Source organism: Drosophila hydei, unplaced genomic scaffold, assembly GCF_003285905.1.
Source record: "Drosophila hydei strain 15085-1641.00,03,60 unplaced genomic scaffold, DhydRS2 tig00000361-arrow-arrow-pilon, whole genome shotgun sequence".
Classification (NCBI taxonomy): domain Eukaryota; kingdom Metazoa; phylum Arthropoda; class Insecta; order Diptera; family Drosophilidae; genus Drosophila; species Drosophila hydei.
In genome coordinates this window covers 54,452-76,773 of record NW_022045717.1, presented here as the reverse complement: position 1 = coordinate 76,773, position 22,322 = coordinate 54,452, and the positions used below count along the sequence as shown (strand labels likewise).

The following is a 22,322-nucleotide window of genomic DNA, read 5'->3' as shown; positions in this document are numbered from 1 at the left end:
GCTTAAAAAACTTTGCACAGCTTCTCTTATTGCTGAAGGCATGTTTCAGAAATCGAACACTGGATCGAAGTACTATATCATATGTGTATGTACGAGGTCTGTTCAAATAAAAACATGCATTTTTGAAGTGCCCTTGCCTAAAGGGAGCAAAATAGATCATTTTTGAGTATATATATCTTTATCTTTCTCATGTAAAACTGCCTCGCAGTTGCTTAACAAGAATTGAATGTCGCAGGATTGTTCTTGCTGTTCTTAGTTTTTAAAGATGTCTCAACCAAAACTCCCCGATTTACGAGTTTAAGTATGCTTTCACTATATAAATGCCTTTATATTTTTGACTTCCCTGCCAAGCTTCATTCAATTTGTTTCTGTGGCACAGATTTGAAATCATTTCGAAAAAAATTTATCTCAACTTCTGAACAAAATTTACCAAGACTAGAACAAATGGGAACTAACGAAGAGAAGCCGAAAATCATGGCTTGCGATTTTGAGATCAACGGCAACGTGAAGAAGGAGGCATTCGAGCTTTTTGCCGCCGCTCAGGCAAAGATCTTGGGCTTACGTGGCTATATAATGAAGGTCGCTGACGACAAGTACAATGGCCAGCTAGAGGGTGAAGGCAAGGTGATCGAGAAATTCCAAACCCTTATCAAGAGCGCAGCTGAATATGTTTCTGCCATCAAGGACTTCATCATAAAGAACATGAAGGTCATTCAAGAATATACCTATTCGACCTTTGAGGTCAAGACCTAAACCGACATCTGATTAATATGCCAATAACTTGGCTATTATCTAATGTATTTTATTCAAATTGTATCGCCCAAAGTGAATATTTCCTGTAACTTTATGTAGCCTATGTGGGTCATGAAATGTGACCTGATAAGATATGCCTGTATAAACGTTGTCTTGGTCACATTAAAGCACATTCTATTCTCTGTCATCACCAAACTGAAGACGATCAGCTGAAATTCATGTTAAATGTTGCATGAGTTCACTGCAAATGTACAGTTAGTTGTGCAGGTAAATATTCGTACAAAACATTCTTAGGTACATACGTAATGTATGTGAACATGCTTGGGTACTAACCCATATGCCAAAAAGCCGCAAAAATTAAAGGAAATTAACTGAGGCAAGACAGTGGCCACTGTGGCACCATCGGCAGCTAATCAGTCGGCTAACTGCGACGGCGACGACGCAAACGGGCAATGATTGCGGTCGCGGCGAATAAATCGGTGTAATTGCAACGCAGTGGCAACGCCGACGAAGCGAAGAGAGCAGACGCAACAGTGCTGACAGCTTTTAAAAGTGCTGAGAAAATCATTTCTAGGTTTTTAGTCGTCAGTTGCCAGAGTGAGGAACTTGAAAGTTTAGTAATTGACTTAGATCGTACATAAATCTTAACTATTGTGTGAAATTTGTCGAGTCCATTGCTTTTATAACTGACATCTATTTCAATAATTTGCAGGTTAATTAATTTACTTATGTTAATTGGCTTTTAAGCTTTTATAATCAGAGCTAAATCACTGAATTACTAATACTATTCTAGTTTCCTTTGCCATCACAATGTTAAGCTAGACATTGTAACTTATATGCATACGAAATGCCTGCTCATTTGTGGCTTGAAAATGGCTAAAGCAGCCAGAGCTGCTAGTTGACTTCGGCGATTGGCGCAGTCGCAATCGAATTGGAGGGAGTCGTCGTCGTTGCCGTTTCCATCGCCATCGCAATCGCCGTCGCCGAAGCCATTGTCAGTTAGTTTGCTTTGAACATTCGTACGTGAAAGTTGACGCTGCGCTCGCAACTCAAAGAAAAAAGCTTTGCCAAAACAATTTTGAAAGCGCAGGCGTGCAACGGCTTTTTTCCTCTTTCTATCCACGATTTGTTTTTGTTATCGTTTGAGTGTGTTTTTTTTTACGTGTATTATGTAGTGAAAAGCATATGAATTTTGTGCATATTTTAAAGAGTTGTTTCGCGTTCCACATTGTTTTTTGCATTTTGTATTTTTTCCTCTCGTAATTTTATGATCTGTGCAATTTTGCTGAAAACTAATGAAACTATGCAGCAACATTAATAACAACAGGCGAGACAACAAAAGTCAACAACAGCAATTACGAGTGCTTCGTACCAGCCCATTACGACCAGAGGAAGTGGTAAGCAAATATGCATTGCATATGTTTTTTTTGCATGCTATTAATAAGCAAATAATAATAAAAATAATGGCCTAAAAAGCGAAAAGCCCAAATCTGGCTGATAATCTGACTAGCTGACTGGCTGACTCTCTGTCTATCCCAGTTGACATACTTAGTGTGCAGGGACATATACACATACAGATCGCTAAATGCAGATATACAAGCACGGGGATATAGATGCAGATACAGATACAGATACAGATACAGATACAGATAAATTTGCACAGATACAAACAAGCTAGACATAACCTCATTAAAGCTGTCGCTGCTGTTGTCCTCATTTTATCCGGCTGCCACTAAGCCCAGCCATCATGGAGTTGGAGTCGCCGTTGCCGTCGCAGTCGCAGTCGCCGTCGGCGTCGCAGTCGGAGCCGTCTTCGATTATTGAGCCGTTTGACTTTTTCTCAACAGCGACGAACCTGTTACCAAAGTAGCAAAAAAAGAGTATAAAGAAAAAAGAAATAAATATAAATATAAATATATATATATATATATAAATATATATATATATATATATATATATATATATATATATATATATATATATATATATATAAATAAAAAACATCTCGCTGCCTCTGGCAGCCTCTAGAAATCTGTATGCGAGACAATCTTAAAGCTCTTTTTCTGTCGATACACTTCAATTAGATCAGGGTAGCAAAACATGTTCATTCAGGCTTTGCGGGTTTACGCATGAATGAACCAGTTGCCGTAGCTGAACTTCGCATAGTTTCAGCTCAAAGACATAACTTAATCATTTTATGGCTAATAGTTTTTTTTTGCCTTAATCAAACTAGGAAAACTGGGATCAAACTGAATTAATTATATTTTTTATCTATATTTTTTTCTGTCGGCTCTCATTATTTAAATATTTTGACATTAACATTGATCTAAGGCATTTACAGTTACATCTGTAGAGTATGCGCAGTTCGGTCTTATTGAATGTTATTCCATTTTGATTTTACTTAACTTTTAGCTTGTATTTGTTATTCCTGTTGTTGTTGCCATGAACTTGCTTTTTGGCCAAAAGCCTGGGTTGGCCAAAAAGAAAAAAAAACAGCTTAGCACTCGCGGCACGCCGCATTTCGGAGCAATTTTCGTTTGGATTCGCCCGCCTCAATTTGCTGCCTTTTGCGACCGAGCCCCCCTCTGGGACCCCCTCCACCCCTTCGGCGTTGCTCCATTCCAGTTGCTATACGCACGGTTAACCCCAGACAACATGAAAATTATTACATTACCGTGCCGCATCATTATAATTGGCGCGCTTGAAATCTACTTTTGCCACAGCTTCAATTTGCCACACGTTTTGTTGTGCCCACCTGCCCACCGGCCCCCTCTCCTTGCCTCTATTCCCGTTTCTAATCGACGTCAGCGTCATCATCCAAAAGGAATTGAAAGTGCGCGCGCATGCGCAATTAAGGCCAAGTGCGCAAAAAAAAAAACAAACAAAACAAAGCAAAACTCAACTAAATAAAATAAAATAAAATAAAATAAAATAAAATAAAAACAAGAAACTGAGACCCAAAAACAAAAACAAAAAAACAGCGCACAAAGTGTATAAAAGTCAACTGAAAAAATACAACAACAACAACAACAACAACAACAAAGGCAACAAAAGCTGCCAACTCGAAGGCTGAAGTGGAGCGAGTGCCGCAAAAATTCACTTTTTATATTTTGGGGGCACACAGAACGCGACTCCAGCTCAGCCTCGTTATAAGCAACATGTCTAGAGCTACACACACACACACACACGCACACACAGGTGTGTGTTGATGGCGAGCTGGTGAAAATCAACATACAGGTTATACAGATTTATGATCACTTTCTGATACTGTTCGCTGAGTGCGTCCGTTCATCAGGCGCCCGACTGCCCAAGCGTCCCACCGCCTCACCATTCCGCCTCACCCCTCTTCCTCTGTTCGGCTATCTGTTCGCCTATCTGTGCCCGCGCAAATGTAGGTGAGCTTCAGCTGTATGTATACCACCTGTGCACATTGTACCTGTACATAGATGAAAACACATTAGCGCAAGAAGATGTGCGCCCGTCCAGCCACAGATCGAGGTCATCGCAGCTAGCCAAGTCGAAAAGATCTTGGTGAAAAGGCAATTTGAATGTCACGGCGATTATTATGCATGAATCGAACTCGAATTCGAGTTCGAATTCGAATTTGCCATTTATTATAAATTATTTGTCGTTTCATCCAGCAAAGTTTCAAATTTAGTTGGTAAAGAATTTTGCATTTTGTATATATATATATATATATATATATGTATATATATATTTTTTTTCGATAACTTATTCCATTTTTTTATCGTTAATAATCGATAGTTTAGTTTTTAGTCTAATTTTTGTAACTGTCTGGGCATAAACTCTCAAATTTTCTGTCTTTGTAGTTGCATAATGTTCCATGCCTTTTTTCTGGCTTGAAATATAACGTTTCAGTTCCAGTTCCAGCTCCGTTTTCAGCTTCATTTATAGCAAAGATAACGATTGATTCTTCAGTTGAACTTCTTGGCTTCAGTTTCACTTGTCAGCTTCAGCTGCAGCTTTAGCTCCACCCCCAGCTTTAGGTGGAGTTACCAGTTCCCGTTTGTAGCTTCATTAAGAGCTTCAATTTAAGTTCCGGGTCCAGTTCCAGCTCCAGTTCTAGCTTTATTTATAGTAAAGATTGTGATTAAGCTTCTGCTCAAGTCTTTAGCTCTAGTTTCAGCTTTAGAGTCAGTTTTCAGCTTCACTTGCAGTTCCAACTGCAGCTCCGATTACATTTAAAGTAAATATATCGAGTCATTTTTCAGCTCCAGTTCCACTTATCAGCTCCAGCTCCAGCTCCAGTTGTCAGCAGCACATGCAGCCTTAGCAGCAGCAGATTTCAGTTCAGTTCCAGTTTTGGCTCCAGTTGCAGCTTCAACTGCAGCTCTCAGCTCCACTTCCAGGTCCAGCCCCACTCCCAGCTGCTGCTGCATCATCCCAGCATTCCCGCTGCCGCTTGCAATAATTGTAAATTGCATAGAACGCGCTTCGGTCACGGCTCGATGGCGCTGCCACTGCCGCTGGCTCCAGCTTGGCTGGAGTTAAGACTTCCTTGGTTGCGTTTCCCATGGCAAGAGCACGAGAGAAGAACGACTTTATATCCATTTTGTTGGCTGGCAACAAATTGCGGCTTAAATGTCGCTTGCCACACAGAACAAAGAACTCTGAATGTTCGTCAGCGTCAACCGAAAATCTCTCACGGCAGCGGCTTGTGCTTGCCATACCCTGTACTCGCTGCCAATGGGCTATGATGAGCGAGAGAGATAAAAGTCAAATCAAATTGAAGGTGGGGAGCGAAGCTTCTAGAGTTCATCAATATCAATGCCAACTGTCAGCTTTTTACAGGGTATTTTGTGTTGCTTCTGCTGATGTTGGCATAAACTTGGCTCTTAGCCTGACTTAATGCAAACAAACGGCAGCAACAATAACAATAATAAGCCTTGGGCCACACATCAGCGCATCAGCAGCAGCTGGAAAGTGAGCGGGAATCGGATTGGAAATGGGAATGTGCCGATGTGTGTGTGTGTGTGTGTGTGTGTGAGTGTGTGTGCGACAATGGCAACATCTATGAACATTGCCAAGCATATTTCCGATTGTTTATTTATTCTTTGGCAAAGACAACGGCCAATGTCTATATGCGCCGCGATTTCGGGCGAATGCGACGCGCCAGATAAACAAAACTGAGCGTGACTAATGGCTGACCAAGCCCCAAGACGACGGCGGCAGCAGCGGCAACAACGTGGGAAAGCTGGCATTCGCCCACGTTATATATTTTCTGATCTTTGGCTAGGATTTGTTTGCAGCTGGCAATTGGCAGCGGGCAACGGGCAACGGGCAACGGGCAATGGCCAGTGAAAGCGTTTGTTGCATGTGCCACGGCTGCCTGCTCCGCATTCGTAATTGTTGCTCTTGTGCCGATTCAAGCGTTGGTCATTTAATTGCCCCACAGCCGTGAGCCCGGATATCGGGCTGATATTATTACCCCTATCTACCCCGGCGTTTCGCATCTGTTAATTGGTCATGCAATTGACCGAAACTGGATTTGCATATGCGTCGCAACTGTCATAGCTGTCATTGCCATCATCATTAGCAGCAGCAGCAAAAGCGCCAACAGCAACAGCAACAGCAACATACAGTGCCAACTTCCTGCGCTGTTAGGCATTCGCATCGAGTTGGCCCGTACCAAAAGCAGTCAAAAGCATAAATTTCAGCTCATTTGCGTTAAATCGTCGCTGCGATCCGTTGTCAGGGGCAAGAATTCGGGCTCATTACGCCAACGCGTTTGCGACAATTTAAGGTCAATAGTTTTTCACAATAGTATTACACGGAAAAAAAACATATAAAAAAACGACTAAATGTATTATAAATAAAGCCCATTGAGCCATTAAACTGGCCTACATGCCTACATGCCTGGCACTATATATAGGCATTCTATAGTGCTTTACATAGGTAGCTTTACCCTGTACTCGTCGCATGCGGGAAGCGAGTCTCAGAATGCTTATCGAACTTGCGAGTGATCGATAACAAGTTCCGATAAATATCGTGAATAGATTTTGAAACATTAGTCACAGATTATACTATTTTCTATAATTTAAAATGTTCTAGTGTTTTCGATATCGATATTATTACTATATATATATATAGCTATTTGTTGTTATTATGCGCCGACAGATTATATTGCTCTATTTGTGTGTTTAATTATACTTAAATTAAAAAAACCTAACAAAAAGAAACTATGCAATATATCGATAACACGTTTCTCATAATTCATCGATATATCAGGCTAAAGATATTTAATTGTTATTATCTTTATTATTTTGGATAGTAAAAAAATATATTCAAGCTTTAATAAAATATACTATGCTGTTATCGATTATCGATAACTATAAAAACGTTACTTAGACGTTTCTTCGGTAGCCGATTTCGCCTATTAGATTCTTCACGTGCAAATTAGCGGGGAGCTGGATATCAGGGTATACAGGGTATGTACCAGTCGAGCTGATGAGACAAACAATTGCTCACTTGTTATACGTTTTTGCCAAACTTCAACATTTTCGGTGATTGCTGCCCGCATCAATTCGGGCCACTTGATTGTTTCGGGCTTTGCCCATATGGAAATAAAAGCAAACAAAAGCTTTTGCCAGCAGCTATGCATAGATAGTTAGATACCCAACTTGGGCTCTAGCTGGTCAGTGGGTGTACTTGTAGTGCTTCGAAAGCGCAGAGCACGCAGCACACAGCTCACAGCGCACAGCACTCAGCACTCTGAGTAGAGTCGACAACAATGAAACAAAAGCAGCAACAGTTATACTGTGTTTGGCTAGAGCCATTCAATGAAGCCCTGTTATGTTGGCCAACTTTGTGGACTACTACCAAATCATATGTTCAAATTTAGTACAATTTCTATACCACGAGTTGAGAGAGAATCATTAAAAAGTTAATTAATCCGCATCAACAAGGAAATACGTTTTAGGATGGCCATAGCCAACTGCTCAATACTCTGCCAGCAATTACATTTCAAATTTCACCAGCAACTTAATTTTAATTATGTAGAAATATATTTAATATATACCTTAAATATTTATAGCTATATAGTTATAGTTATTTATAGTTTAAAATATTTGATCTCTTTTTAAAGATATCTTGAGAAAAGAATTTCCTCTAAGATATCTGCAAAGGCGCATCACATTGGATATATATATATATATATAGCGAGAGCTGTCAGAAAAATTGTTGACATTTGTGTGTAAATGAAAAATATGAAAATATAGAGATTCTACAAGAGATATTTGCAAATAAAAAAAGTTAATTTAATTGTTAATATATAAATTTCTCATAATATATATATATATATTATATATAATATATATATATATCATAATATATATAAATATATTATTATTAAATTATATTAAATTCGAATATTTTATTTTTTGTTTTGTATTTAAAAAAATAATTATATTCAGAATTTCTAAAAAATATTTTTTATCAAAAACAAATTTTAAATACATTTAAAATTTATTTATTATTATTGAAAATAATCAAAGAAGAGCAAGAAATATAGATTTTTTGTCTTATTTCTATAATTGATTTAATTGAAAGGAATTAAAAAAACTCTTTCAGATAAAGAAATATAATTTATATAAAAAATATTTGCTAACATATTTAATATTCAGTAATATTATTATCAAAAATAGAAGCAGATTGAAAGATAGAAATTCTGTATTTTTTGTACAAAGAAAAAATAATAAAAATAAAAAAAGGCGCAAAAGAATTTATTTGCTAAAGCTGTTAGATAACTCTAAAATAAGTTTTAAATATACTTTTTACATTATTAATATTTAATTTGTTAATAATAATACTTTTCGAAGATAAAAGAATACATTAAGAATGATAATAATAATAATAATAATAAAAATAATAATAATAATAATAATAATAACAATAATAATAATAATAATAATAATAATAATAATAACAATAATAATAATATTAATAATAATAATAATAATTAATATAAAATTAAAAAATGTCTTCATCCTGTCGGAAGTCAGGGTATTTAAGAGTCAATCAATTTTGCTAGCTACGGACTGAGCTTTAATAAGTTGCGGAAGCATTTATAGCTTGAGCTTGGTTTTCTCGAGCGCGCGCTGAGATCAGCTCAGCTAATTGAACGCATTAAATGTGGTATTAAACGGTAATCATAACGATTAGCTGCACTGAGAAAAGGTCGCTGATGACATTGGCTGACATTCACCCAGTTCCTAATGCCAATTGGAAATTTCAGTGGTCAAAACGAATGGCTAGCTGGCTGGCCCACTCCCATTTGAAAGATTGAACCCAGAGTCGATTATGTAGACGCCCCCAGCCGCGCCTCTTGCCACAGCTAGACAGCGCCAAGGTCATTGCTGCTGATGATGTTGGGCCACTTGCGCCTGTCACTGGAACTGGTCGCACAGCCCGTTGCCGTACACACCCAGCACACACACACATGAGTGTGTGTGTGTGTGTGTTAGCTGCTTTCCAACATGGCTTTATTTATGCCCATACATTAATGTCAATCGGCGCGGCGGTCTCGAATTCCGTTTACGGCTGAAGTGTTGCAAGCGTAAGCGGCGCAATGACTGCATTTAAGCTCATTAGCTTGTTGATGTGTGTGGCAGATGAACTTGCGGATGCTGCCCGCTGCCCGCTGGCCGCTGGCCGCTGGCCGCTGCTCACGGGCACGGGCCACAGTCTAGGTGCAATGCATACGCAATGCAAATCAATAAATAAATTAGGCATGTTGCTGCCGCTTTTGATGGCCATCAAAGTTGTCAGCGTTAACGTAATCGTGAGCGTGGCATGGTGACGTCACAAACTTCTTTGTTGACCTTTTGCAATCGGCGATTGATGCAAAACGAAAGTCAAATTGTGTTCACAGATTTCCAAATCAAAAACGAAACCGAAACCGAAACGTAAACCTGAAATTGAAATGCATTTTGATTGCGTCTAAATGGAAAAGAAAAAGAAAATCAAATCAAACAAAAAAACTAGAGAGCGATAAATATATAATATAAAAGAAAAGCTTAGCCAAAGTTATTGTTGCTGTTGTTGGAGTTATTTCATTAATTGTGCTTGTTGCTTTCGTCACGCTTACACAATGTTGGCAATACCCTACATCCATTTAAATAGGCTAAAAGCGGCTATTTGGGATTGCTGCCAGTCTATGCAGCAGTCAGAGTTATATATGTCTATATATATGTGCTTGATCAAATCAGTAAACATTAAAATGTTCCTTCTCGAACTCAACTCGTTCATGCTGCATCGATATTTATCGATAACATCGACTCGACTCCTTCTTCCAATCGAATCGAGCTCTAAATTTCTTTGCTTTATTTAGTTTTCAGCTAACTCCTTGGGCTATTTATACTTAACTTATGAAGTGTTACATGGATCTCTGTCGAACACAATTTGTTTATGCGGCATCGATATTTATCGATAACATCAACTTGACTGCTTTTATCGGAATGCTGATTACAGATAATCTGCAAATCGAATAGAGCTCAAATTTCCTTTGGCCTATTTAGTTTACAGCTAACTTTTGGGCTATTCATAGACATTTAACGTATGATTCGAATGTGAGAGGTGTATCAGGGAGTATCAGCTCGTCAAGACTGGAAAGTAAAACGTTTCTGTTTTAATTGTTATTTCTCTAACATTATTTTTCATATTGTTGGTTTAATTGTTTTTTATGGTGCAACAACAACAATAAGAACACAACATTAGCAAACTCCAATTCGGAATTGCTGAATTCAATTAAAAATTCACAATCAACAATAAATAACAAAGTCCAGCGCTTGGCGGCATTTGCTTTGGCGCGGACTCTGCGATATCAATGCAAAAAATGAAAAAAAAAATAAATAAATGAATAAAAAATAAAGAAAACATTAAATTAACAGCACATGGCAACGCCGTGCACAGTGGTGTGAATAAAAATGTATAAAAAAATGAAATAGAATAAAATTAAATAGAAAAGTTATATAGAAAAAAATTAAATTGAAAAAAATATATAATAAAAAAAATTAAATAAAAAAAATTAAATAGAAAAAAAATAAGTAGAAAAAACTTAAATAGAAAAAAAAAATTAATAGACAAAATTTAAATAGAAGAAACATAAATAGAAAAAAAAAGAAATAGAAAAAATTCAATAGAAAAAAATTAAATAGAAAAAATTAAATAATAAAAAAAATTGAATAAAAAAAACTAAACTAAAAAAAGTATAAAAAACTTAAATAGAAAAAAAAATACAATAGACAAAATTTAAATAGAAAAAAAAAATTAAAAAAGACATAAATAGAAAAAAAATTAAATAGAAAAAACTTAAATAGGAAAAATGTGGCAAGGATAAGCGTAGAGATATTTGCAGTTAAATGAGTTCAGTAATCCTTAGAGGTTTCAAAGCACAAATTCATATAGAAGTTTTGTTCGAGTTCCGAGTTCCGAGTCTCTAAAGTAATCTGAAAACTGCATTTAATGATCAGCTATTATATAATACTTAAAGATAAATTCGAATTAAAAAAAATAAACTTGTTTTGAAAACTTGGTGCCAGCTCCCAAAAGTAATAATAAAAAATAAATAAATGAATCGAACTACATATTCCTACATATACCAATTATATTTATTCTATACAAATGATATTTTGTTGTTTGACTAGCATTATTTTCATATATAATTGCAAATGCAATTTGCCCCACTGTGCGACTGCACGAAAAACGCAAATCAAATGAAGCTAGTTTAGTACTCAGTGTGCATAAGACGGCGACGGCGACGGCGACTGTGAGCGTGGGAAAAAGCGATGGGGCAGCTGGTTTGGGGCCTGCTCGCTGCTGCCTCGTCCCTGCGACGATGACATGGTCAGTCGACGGTCGTGGCGACTGTGACTAACTTGGCCAGTTTCAGTTCCATTGGCAAACGCATTTACTAATACGCCGCTCAACGGTTCAATTGTAGCCGACTGCACCATACCCTGTCGCTGAAAGCATTCAATCAGCTTATTGACTCAAGTTCGAACTTCATTGTGATAGCCAAGGTTTGAGAAATCTTAGATTTGATGTCTTTATTATTGAGCTGCAGAGCATTCGCATAGAGTCTTTGAGCTTGTGACTCTAAAGTCGCCTTTCAACTGGGAAACTACGTTCACTTGCCGCATTAGCCAGATTCCGACTCAGAACTGGCAAATGAAAACTTTAACAAATGCAGCTTATCACAGCCATTGTGGGCGTGGCACACAGTCTGAACGTGCCCGCTGTTTTAGGGTCAAAACACTTTTTCGAAGTCGAATGCAAATGCGAAATTCTGATTGAATGGACGGCGATGCGGATCTGAGCCGCTGCTTATGATTTCTTATTCTATTTCATTCGACTTGTGCGACTTTCATTGATGGAAACTTTCAACAACAAGAACAACAAAAAAACAGCTAAACCGCTAAAAAGCTAAAAATCAAGCCAACGGAGAACGAGCCGGCGGGCAAAAATTTTGCGAACAGGTTTTCCTGTTTGTTGTTGTTTTTGTTGTTGTTTCTGTTTTAGCTTTTGTTTTGCTTGTGTTTTTTTTTTCTGGGCTTTAATCTTTTTTCACATATTTTTTCCTCTTCTTGCTCTTCGTTTTCTCAGTTGTCTACGCAGATACATTTTGCAGATACTTCAATTCGTTGGCATCGCCATCAAACTAACAGTTAGCTGCTAATGTGTGTGTGTGTGTGTGAGTGAGTCTAAATGTGTGTGTGTGTGTTTCATAAACCATCGACAGCAGTACATAAATTACATTGGCAGTTTGACGACGCCGACGACGACGCCGACGCCGACGCCGACGCCGACGTCATCATCGCTGGCGTTGATTGTTGTTGAAGTTGTCGCCTGATCGGGCGCTTTGTTGCCGGCATTGTTTGAGCCGGGCCTACAAAAGTCTCCTAAGATTTTTATTGGCCCGTTCGACGTCGCCAGCCTTACCGTTGCGAACAAACGTGGCCAGCGGTCCGGTTTAATGCGTTTTAGCGAGCACATAATAAATAGCAAATGCGAAAATAATAAAAAAACAACAAACAACAACAACAACAAAACACACACAGACTAGACACGAAATGAGTAGAAACATCTTGTGAAATATTTATGTATCTCGCACTCGTACAGCAACGCGACTATCTGGAAATTGCAATGCAATTAACTGCAGCAGAGCCGGAGACGACGTGGAAAGCATTCGAGTCGCAATCGACACGTATTTCCATTGAATTCAATCGAACCGCTGCTCACTGGACGAGCCTCAATGGAGGCTTCACTGACTGCCACACGCATGGAACGCGCGCTTCACTGTTGCAAAGTTGTTTTCATACTCGCTCACGTTGAAGAGGCGAGCGTATTGGCTTGCTGTTCCGCTAGCTGCACTGAGAATTGGAAATAGATACTCGTCTATAAAATATACATTTTAGCAGCATCTCTGCCTCTTCTGCAATCCAAAAAGGTTTTGAGGCATGAACGCGCATTAGGCCGTCGAGCACGCCCGATTGCAATATTCTCAATTGCTTTTAGGCAACATTAGGATGGGCCCTGCCCACATCTGTATACCACAAATCATAGCATAAATCTTCTTTTCAAATTGTTTTTATTTTTACAGACTTATTTCATTTGTTTTCACATTTCGAACTGCCTTGAAATCAGTTTCTTTCGGAAGCCCTAGGGGCTGGGCTGGGCTGGGCTAGGCTGGGCTGGGCTGGGCTTTTCTTGACCTAGTGCAGAACCAGTCAGAGCTCGTGGACTTGTTTCTGTAAATGTGCTCACATGGGAGAACAGAAAATGATGTAATGATGTCAAGTCATGTCAAGTCAAGTCAAGTCAAGTGAAGCAAAGTTCATCTAAGTGAAACGCAATCAATGCTAGTTAGATCGAAAGATAACTTGAATGCTATCTAAATAGATTGACAAACAGTCAAACGGGTCATGTTTTTATTGCAGAGAGCGCGAGAGAGAGAACAGGAAATATATAGATATATACTATATATAGACATCAACATGATCATCATCAGCTTGATGATCATAACTGATCATATCGAATATGGGTGCGACTGTCATGGGTTTTTTTATAGTTGACACAATTTCACCCATAATTAAGCGCAGCTTAAGAGAGTTTGCATTAATTATTCACTCAGCCAGTGAGCAGAGTATCTAGATTTAGACCAAAACGGGACAGAGATAGAGATAGAGATAGAGATAGAGATAGAGATAGAGATAGAGATAGAGATAGATAGAGATAGAGATAGAGATAGAGATAGAGATAGAGATAGAGATAGAGATAGAGATAGAGATAGAGATAGAGATAGAGATAGAGATAGAGATAGAGATAGAGATAGAGATAGAGATAGAGATAGAGATAGAGATAGAGATAGAGATAGAGATAGAGATAGAGATAGAGATAGAGATAGAGATAGAGATAGAGATAGAGATAGCGATAGAGATAGAGATAGCGATAGAGATAGAGATAGAGATAGAGATAGAGATAGAGATAGAGATAGAGATAGAGATAGAGATAGAGATAGAGATAGAGATAGAGATAGAGATAGAGATAGAGATAGAGATAGAGATAGAGATAGAGATAGAGATAGAGATCGAGATAGAGATAGCGATAGAGATCGAGATAGCGCTAGAGATAGAGATAGAGATAGAGATAGAGATAGAGATAGAGATAGAGATAGAGCTAGAGATAGAGATAGAGATAGAGATAGAGATCGAGATAGAGATAGAGATAGAGATAGAGATAGAGATAGAGATAGAGATAGAGCTAGAGATAGAGATAGAGATAGAGATAGAGATAGATAGAGATAGAGATAGAGATAGAGATAGAGATAGAGATAGCGCTAGAGATAGAGATCGAGATAGAGATAGAGATAGAGATCGAGATAGAGATAGAGATAGAGATAGAGATAGAGATAGAGATAGAGATAGAGATAGAGATAGAGATAGAGATAGAGATAGAAATAGAGATAGAGATAGAGATAGAGATAGAGATAGAGATAGAGATAGAAATAGAGATAGAGATAGAGATAGAGATAGAAAGAGAGATATGTATACGTATCCTCTCTCCATCTCTATCTCGATCTACAAATAGAAATTAGTTTTTCAGTCTTTTACAAAGTTTCCCATATTTTATAAATTAGTAAATATTTATTCCTAATTTTCAATCGATGCTTCTATTACTAATTGATTGGCTCGGTCCGTTATGTATCACGATTCTGCCTCAAATCATAAATCAAGAAACAAGAAGAAAGAGAAGTTCAAAGTCAAAGAATCTTCGATAGAATTTCCAAGTTCTTCTCTGTTGCAAAAGCATCTGGAAGCCGTTAGCAGGAATTGTTTAGTCTTGGCCAATTGTGTTGCTTCACTGAAATATCATATTATCCAACTAGCCATAAAGAATATAGTAAGAACTTGGTTTACTCTAGCAGTTCTTAGAATTCCAATAGCTATATATAGTTAATAAACTAGACATGATTGGTAACTAAATTTCTCCAGCACAGACCCGAGGCGTATAGATAGGGTATTTAATAGTCGGTGACCGGCAGGCCTATCCAACTAACCTTGGGTGAAATTCTAAACTCTGTTGTAGCAAAAAGGTGGTCTGTCGGTCCAGCCCGCACCTGTTGCCAAATGTTGTCGCACCTCAAAACTTGTTGCGAGTGGCCAGAAGGAGAGCGCCGAGTGGACACTGGAACGATAAAGTTGCGTCGCGCTGTCAGTGCCACAGAGAAATAGTTGCGCTATAGTTACATAGTTGTAGGAATATATGGGTCGACGGGTCTCGAGAAGAATCGAGAAAGTGCGTCTGCTCAGCACAGAACGAGCAGCTACAAGTGTGTGTGCGTGTGTGTGTGTGTGTGTGTATGTGTGTGTGTGTGTGTATGTGTGTGTGTGTGTGTGTGTGTGTGTGTGTGTATGTGGCACTTGACAATAAAAATGCATATTTAAAAAGCGGTATGCGCCGTTAGCATCAGTAACCTGAATGCAGCTTCTACGCTGTGCGAGCAGCCACTGGCAGGGGATCAGGCTTCAAGTGGCTTGAAGACCACACACGAAATACTAAATAAATCAAGAAGCAAATATACAAAAATGCAGTAAATATATTTATTTAATGGTATTTGGAACTAGTTCAATAATGGTTCATTGTTCGGGAGTGTCTGACTGGGAAATACCCTGTTCCTGATTATATCATTTGCGCTGTTGAATGGACTTCAATGATTTTTGAAGCATGTGATTGAATACCTGGTGTAATACATTCATACATTCATACATTCATACATTCATACATTCATACATTCATACATTCATACATTCATACATTCATACATTCATACATTCATACATTCATACATTCATACATTCATACATTCATACATTCATACATCCATACATTCATACATTCATACCATACATTCATACATTCATACATTCATACATTCATACATTCATACATTCATACATTCATACATTCATACATTCATACATTCATACATTCATACATTCATACATTCATACATTCATACATTCATACATTCATTACATTCATACATTCATACATTCATACATTCATACATTCATACATTCATACATTCATACATTCATACATTCATACATTCATACATTCATACATTCATACATTCATACATTCATACATTCATACATTCATACATTCATACATTCATACATTCATACATTCATACATTCATACATTCATACATTCATACATTCATACATTCATACATTCATACATTCATACATTCATACATTCATACATTCATACATTCATACATTCATACATTCATACATTCATACATTCATACATTCATACATTCATACATTCATACATTCATACATTCATACATTCATACATTCATACATTCATACATTCATACATTCATACATTCATACATTCATACATTCATACATTCATACATTCATACATTCATACATTCATACATTCATACATTCATACATTCATACATTCATACATTCATACATTCATACATTCATACATTCATACATTCATACATTCATACATTCATACATTCATACATTCATACATTCATACATTCATACATTCATACATTCATACATTCATATCATACATTCATACATTCATACATTCATACATTCATACATTCATACATTCATACATTCATTCATTCATACATTCATACATTCATACATTCATACATTCATACATTCATACATTCATACATTCATACATTCATACATTCATACATTCATACATTCATACATTCATACATTCATACATTCATACATTCATACAGTCATACATTCATACATTCATACATTCATACATTCATACATTCATACATCATACATTCATACATTCATACATTCATACATTCATACATTCATACATTCATACATTCATACATTCATACATTCATACATTCATACATTCATACATTCATACATTCATACATTCATACATTCATACATTCATACATTCATACATTCATACATTCATACATTAATACATTCATACATTCATACATTCATACATTCATACATTCATACATTCATACATTCATACATTCATACATTCATACATTCATACATTCATACATTCATACATTCATACATTCATTCATTCATTCATTCATACATTCATACATTCATAGCTTATCTTTTGTTTCGTGGATTAGTAAGAATAATCTAAAGAGTTGCGTCATTGCAGCAGCTGCACGCTTCAGGATGTCTGGGGCCACTCACATGGCGCTGCCGGCGCATGCAGTCGGCGCTGGGTCAGCGGGCTCCGCTGTGAACCTGCCCAGCCTGGGCAAGCGGGGACACAAGCGTTCCGTGTCGCTGGAGAACAATGCGCCGCTGACGCTGCGCAGCACGCCGAGCCTGAGCAGCATGGGGCAGACGACGCTGGGATCACCGTTGCCGCTGCTACAGCTGCCACAGCACGGGGCACTGCACACGGGCACACTGAAGTCGCGGCAGGAGCAGCGGCGTCTCAGCCAGAAGTTCAGCAGCCACAGCAATCTGGACGACGAGACACTCAGCGGGCCGCAGATGCGCAGCAAGTTCCAGAACATCCGGCAAATGTTCGAGCTGAGCCGCAGCTGTGTGGCCAGCGCCGGGGAGCTGGGCGATGGCAAGTCAGCCGAGGATGCGCTGCAGTCGCTGCCAGCTATGCTCGGCCAGCAGACGCCAACGGTGCGCCGCACCACGCCCATTGCAGCCGGAAGCCGTTTGGCCATTAGTGAACAGCTCTCGCAGTCCCACCAGCCGGGCGAGGCCAAAGAACAGGTGAGGCATTTGACATTGTCTTGGCGTTGGGTGTGCCCTGGGGCTGGGTCGCACTTGTTATTGATTGATCGACGTTGCTTTACCTTTCGCTGCAGCCAAACGGTGCCGGCAACTTTCTGCGTCCGATTGCCTTCAAGCCGATACCATTCGAGCCGGACTATCGCATTGCCGCCCAGCAGCAGCAGCAGCACCAGCAGCAGCAGCAGCAGCAGCAGCAGCAACAGCAGCAGCAGCAACAGCAGCAGCAACAGCAGCTGAAACAGCAGCAGGCAGCCGCCCAGCAGGCGGTGCCAGGCGAGCGTTACGGCTACGGCTCGACACCCTCCTTGGCACCGCTCCCAACGACGTCCACACACAAGTTTGGAAGTAAGTGGACAACGTTTACGTGGCATCGATAGTTTCCTTAATTGTTGCTACTCTTGCCAGGCACAACAGATCTGCGTCACTTGGCGGCGCGCCGACGCGGCCATCGCGTTGTCCAGCGCGTCAGCAATGAGGACGGACTTGGCCTTGGGCTAGGCCTGGGCCTGGGTCTGGGTCTGGGTCTCGAGTGTCTATCCGGCCTGGATAGGCCGGATGGCGGCAGCAGGTACCTAATGTAATGTTGGCTTACCAATCAGCAAATCTTAGCTAATCCGATCTGGAATGCTTACAGCAAGGGCAACGCCGTGGCAGGTGCCAGCGATCTGACGCCCTCGCCCTCGGACTCTGGCATATCGGAGCTGGAGGCAGCGCTCAAGGATCGCGACTCGGAGCTGTCGTACCTGCGACAGGCAATGGAACAGAATGAGAAAGTAATTTTCAAAGTCCAAAAGGTTAAATAGCCAAGAAGCCATCCCATCAGCCTGACTAATCGTTGTCGCATCTCGTCTCGATCTCTATTCCAATTAGGACAAGGAGGTATACTGGGAGCACGAGACACAGCGCCTGAAGCTCTTCTTTGAGAGCCAGCAGCGCGAGTATCATCTGAAGTTCAAGAAAATGGAGCAGCTGCTCGCCCTGCAGCAGTTCCAGCTGAAGCAGCACAATTTGCGCCAATCGGAGCAGCTGCAGAAGCTGCAGCAGCAGCTCGACATGACCCGCAGCAGCAACAAGAGCCTCAAGAACTCCGAACAGCAGCTTCAATGCTCCGCCCAGGAGCTCAACCAGCAGCTAAACGAGGCCCATCAAACAATATCCGCGCTGCGTGTCCAGCTGGAGGACAGCGAATGGAAGGTCTGCGAACGCAACGGCGAAATAGCTTTACTCAAGACGCAGCTGAAGGAGGCGCATGTAAGTTGAGTCCGATATCCAGAACTGGGCTATGTTCTTTCTCATATTTGCATATTTATTCGGAGGGGATGGGGCTTGTTAGGTGTCAGAAATTCCAGTCTATATTACTGGAACTTGCACAGAGGTCTCTAGATCCCTACGACTCCTTTGCAGTATTCGATCTACGCTACGTGAGGAGTGAGAGGCGTGATCGCAATGCTGAAGTCGTACTGAGCACAAGTCCCAAGGCTTAAAGGTTTACGAGATGGGCGGGCGGACAGATTAATAGATGGACTAATGGACGTATGGACAGGCGGAATGGCGGACGGAGGGACGGGCGGATTGACGGACGGACGGACGGAGTGACAGATGAAAGGACAGACAGACGGACGGAGGGACGGTTGGATGGAGGGACGGACGGAGGTAGGAACGTGTGGACGGGAGAACGGATGGACGAAAGGTCGGACGGACGGATTGACGAACTTACCGACGGACGGAGGGACGGACGCAGAAACGAACGAACTGACGGAGGGAAAAATGCACGGACGGATTAACGAACGGGCGGAAAAACGAGCGGACGTACGAAAGGATGAACGGATGGAAATATGAACAGACGGACGAACATGGCTACATGGATTCATCTGGTCGCCCAGATTAAGAATTTTCATATACTCTATGTATGTTTCGCCTGTTGCATAAGTTTCCCCAAAACCATTAACCCCGACTAGCCTTTGCAGTGGGTTTTGGTTATAGCAAGATCTAAGCTGAGTTCACAAAATGAAGCTCAAGACAGGGAGCTATTACGAGCCGCTATTTAGGCAGCTGTTCGAAGTGGCTTAGACATGAAGCCTAGATAACTGTCCAAGATCTATTGAAGTGTAAAGAAATAACAGCTGAATTATCAATCAAGTTTGGATTAGCTCAGTCAGCGCAAGGCAATGGAAACAAGAGAGTCACTTGAGTCTAGGTCAAAGAAACGATTAGCTTAGAAAACTGGTTTTCCCGCTGCTGAGCTATAATAATTAATCTTAAATTATGGTAATGCTAGAATCAATGAGCCGCAACAACTAATTTTGAAAGACGGAAAGACGCTGAGTTGAGTTCATACTTAACAAGTTCTGCCAGTAAAATGTTCTTTCTTGTTCACTTTTCTTCTCAGCTTGAAATCAATATGAAGGATCATACAATTGTCAGCCTGAGACACAGCAATATGAACAACAACAACAACAACAACAGTAACAACAACAATTGTCAGACAACCACATGCCAAAGTCAACCAAAGCAACAGGCGAAGGAAGCACCACAGCCCAAGGACCCAGAGCAGGAGCAACAGCTGCAGCAGCTGAACAAGATCATAGCCCTGAAGGATCAGGTGATTGGCGCGCTAACCAACGAGCTGGCCAAGCTGCGCAAGGAGCTCTCCGATCTGGCCATTGCGCATGAGTACGGCGAGGAGCCGTGCGGCCGTTACACGCGCCTCAAGCAGCAGCTGGACAATCTGAACGAGATCTGCCAGAAGACGCACAAGTACACGAGGCAGGCGGCCGGGCCAGTGCAGTTGGACGCCATCATGGAGCGACTGCAGCTGGATCAGGGCCAGCCGGCGCAGCAAGCGCTAGACACACTGATCGAGGAGTCGACCACCTATGCCGAGGACATAGCCAAGCTGCGGCAGAAGCTCGACGATTTTCGCATCAATCTGGAGCTGGAAAAGCGTCAATGGTGCGCCGAAAAGGACAAGGTGCTGGGCTATCAAAAGCAGCTGCAGGCCCACTACATTCACATGTACCAGAAGCTGCGCTGCCTGGACAATGCGGCCACAAATGCAGCGGCATCAACGCCCCCGCCGCCACCGCCGCTGCCCGCAGCCGAGGTGAGCAGCCAGCTGGGCTGACGACATTTGCAACTAATTGAATCGTTGCTGCTGCTTGGTGCTGCTAGACACTGCTGATAAAATAAGTTAATTTGTTTTGTCATTTTTAGTGTCAATTAGTTTGTTACGACAGCAAAACCCAAACAGATGCTTCCGAACCATTATAATTCAAAACGTGACTCGACACGCTCGAAGCAGCTCGAAGAGTTGTGTCTGGCTTTAGCTGGCCTGAGTCAACAAAATCGTTTAGCTGCGACTTCTACTATCTATAATTATATATGTCTTTATATATATATATCTTGCCTGTCTACTTTAATAATAAATGACTGCATTTATGCTAGGCCCAGTCCCCATCTAACATCAAGAATTTAATAATATTTAACTATTATAAAAAAAAACATTTACTTTGAAGCAACTGGCATAAATGTAGCGAAGGTCCCTAAAATGCTAAGGCAGCGATATTTTAAATATTTAATTACAATTATTTTTTGATATAATTTTAAGAAATATACAATATTATGCAATAAATATATTATATATGCAGCTATATATGAGCGTGTTTTCAATTTGCAGAATTTAAAGTTGAGTTCAGGCTAGCTGAAAGCTGAGCAGCAGCGATATTTGATATTAAATATTTAATATTCAATATTTAATATTCAAAATTTTATTATTCAATATTTAATATTCAATATTTAATATTCAAAATTTTATTATTCAATATTTAATATTCAATATTTAATATTCAAAATTTTATTATTCAATATTTAATATTCAATATTTGATATTAAATATTTAATGCTCAATATTTAATATTAAATATTTAATATTAAATATTTAATATTCAATATTTAATATTCAATATTTGATATTAAATATTTAATGCTCAATATTTAATATTCAATATTTAATATTCAATATTTAATATTAAATATTTAATATTCAATATTTAATATTCAATATTTAATATTCAATATTTAATATTAAATATTTAATACTCAATATTTAATATTCAAAATTTTATTATTCAATATTTAATATTCAATATAAATTAAGAAAATTTTCTTTAATTTAATTCACGTATTTCATTTGTAAAGAAAACAGATCAATTTTTAAGCCAAAAGATTTCACAAACAGAGAAATAAATG

At 39.3% G+C, this 22,322-nt stretch overlaps 2 protein-coding genes across 3 annotated transcripts; both read left to right on the top strand.

Annotated features, from left to right (window-relative positions):
- The first annotated feature begins 351 nt into the window (after positions 1 to 351).
- LOC111593064 (acylphosphatase-1) lies at positions 352 to 943 on the top strand. Its single transcript, XM_023305640.2, has one exon. It carries the CDS (start codon positions 445 to 447, stop codon positions 751 to 753), a length of 309 nt encoding a protein of 102 aa, XP_023161408.1. The 5' UTR covers positions 352 to 444; the 3' UTR covers positions 754 to 943.
- Positions 944 to 1,959: 1,016 nt separating this feature from the next.
- LOC111593062 (leucine zipper putative tumor suppressor 1) lies at positions 1,960 to 21,612 on the top strand. Of its 2 annotated transcripts, none has more exons than XM_023305637.2 (7): positions 1,960 to 2,150; positions 17,473 to 18,053; positions 18,149 to 18,419; positions 18,480 to 18,642; positions 18,709 to 18,847; positions 18,945 to 19,325; positions 20,464 to 21,612. In XM_023305637.2, exons 2-7 carry the CDS (start codon positions 17,490 to 17,492, stop codon positions 21,196 to 21,198), a joined length of 2,253 nt encoding a protein of 750 aa, XP_023161405.2. In that variant the 5' UTR covers positions 1,960 to 2,150; positions 17,473 to 17,489; the 3' UTR covers positions 21,199 to 21,612. The 2 variants fall into 2 exon arrangements, with proteins under 2 accessions (XP_023161405.2, XP_023161404.2); XM_023305636.2 differs by having other exon boundaries at positions 18,709 to 18,868.
- Positions 21,613 to 22,322: the final 710 nt, after the last annotated feature.

Coding starts and splice junctions, on each gene's coding strand:
- LOC111593064 (XM_023305640.2), top strand. CDS start 445: ATGGGAACTAACGAAGAGAAGCCGAAAATCATGGCTTGCGATTTTGAG.
- LOC111593062 (XM_023305636.2), top strand. CDS start 17,490: ATGTCTGGGGCCACTCACATGGCGCTGCCGGCGCATGCAGTCGGCGCT. Junction 18,054..18,148: donor CGGGCGAGGCCAAAGAACAG/GTGAGGCATTTG, acceptor CTTTCGCTGCAG/CCAAACGGTGCCGGCAACTT. Junction 18,643..18,708: donor AGGCCGGATGGCGGCAGCAG/GTACCTAATGTA, acceptor GAATGCTTACAG/CAAGGGCAACGCCGTGGCAG.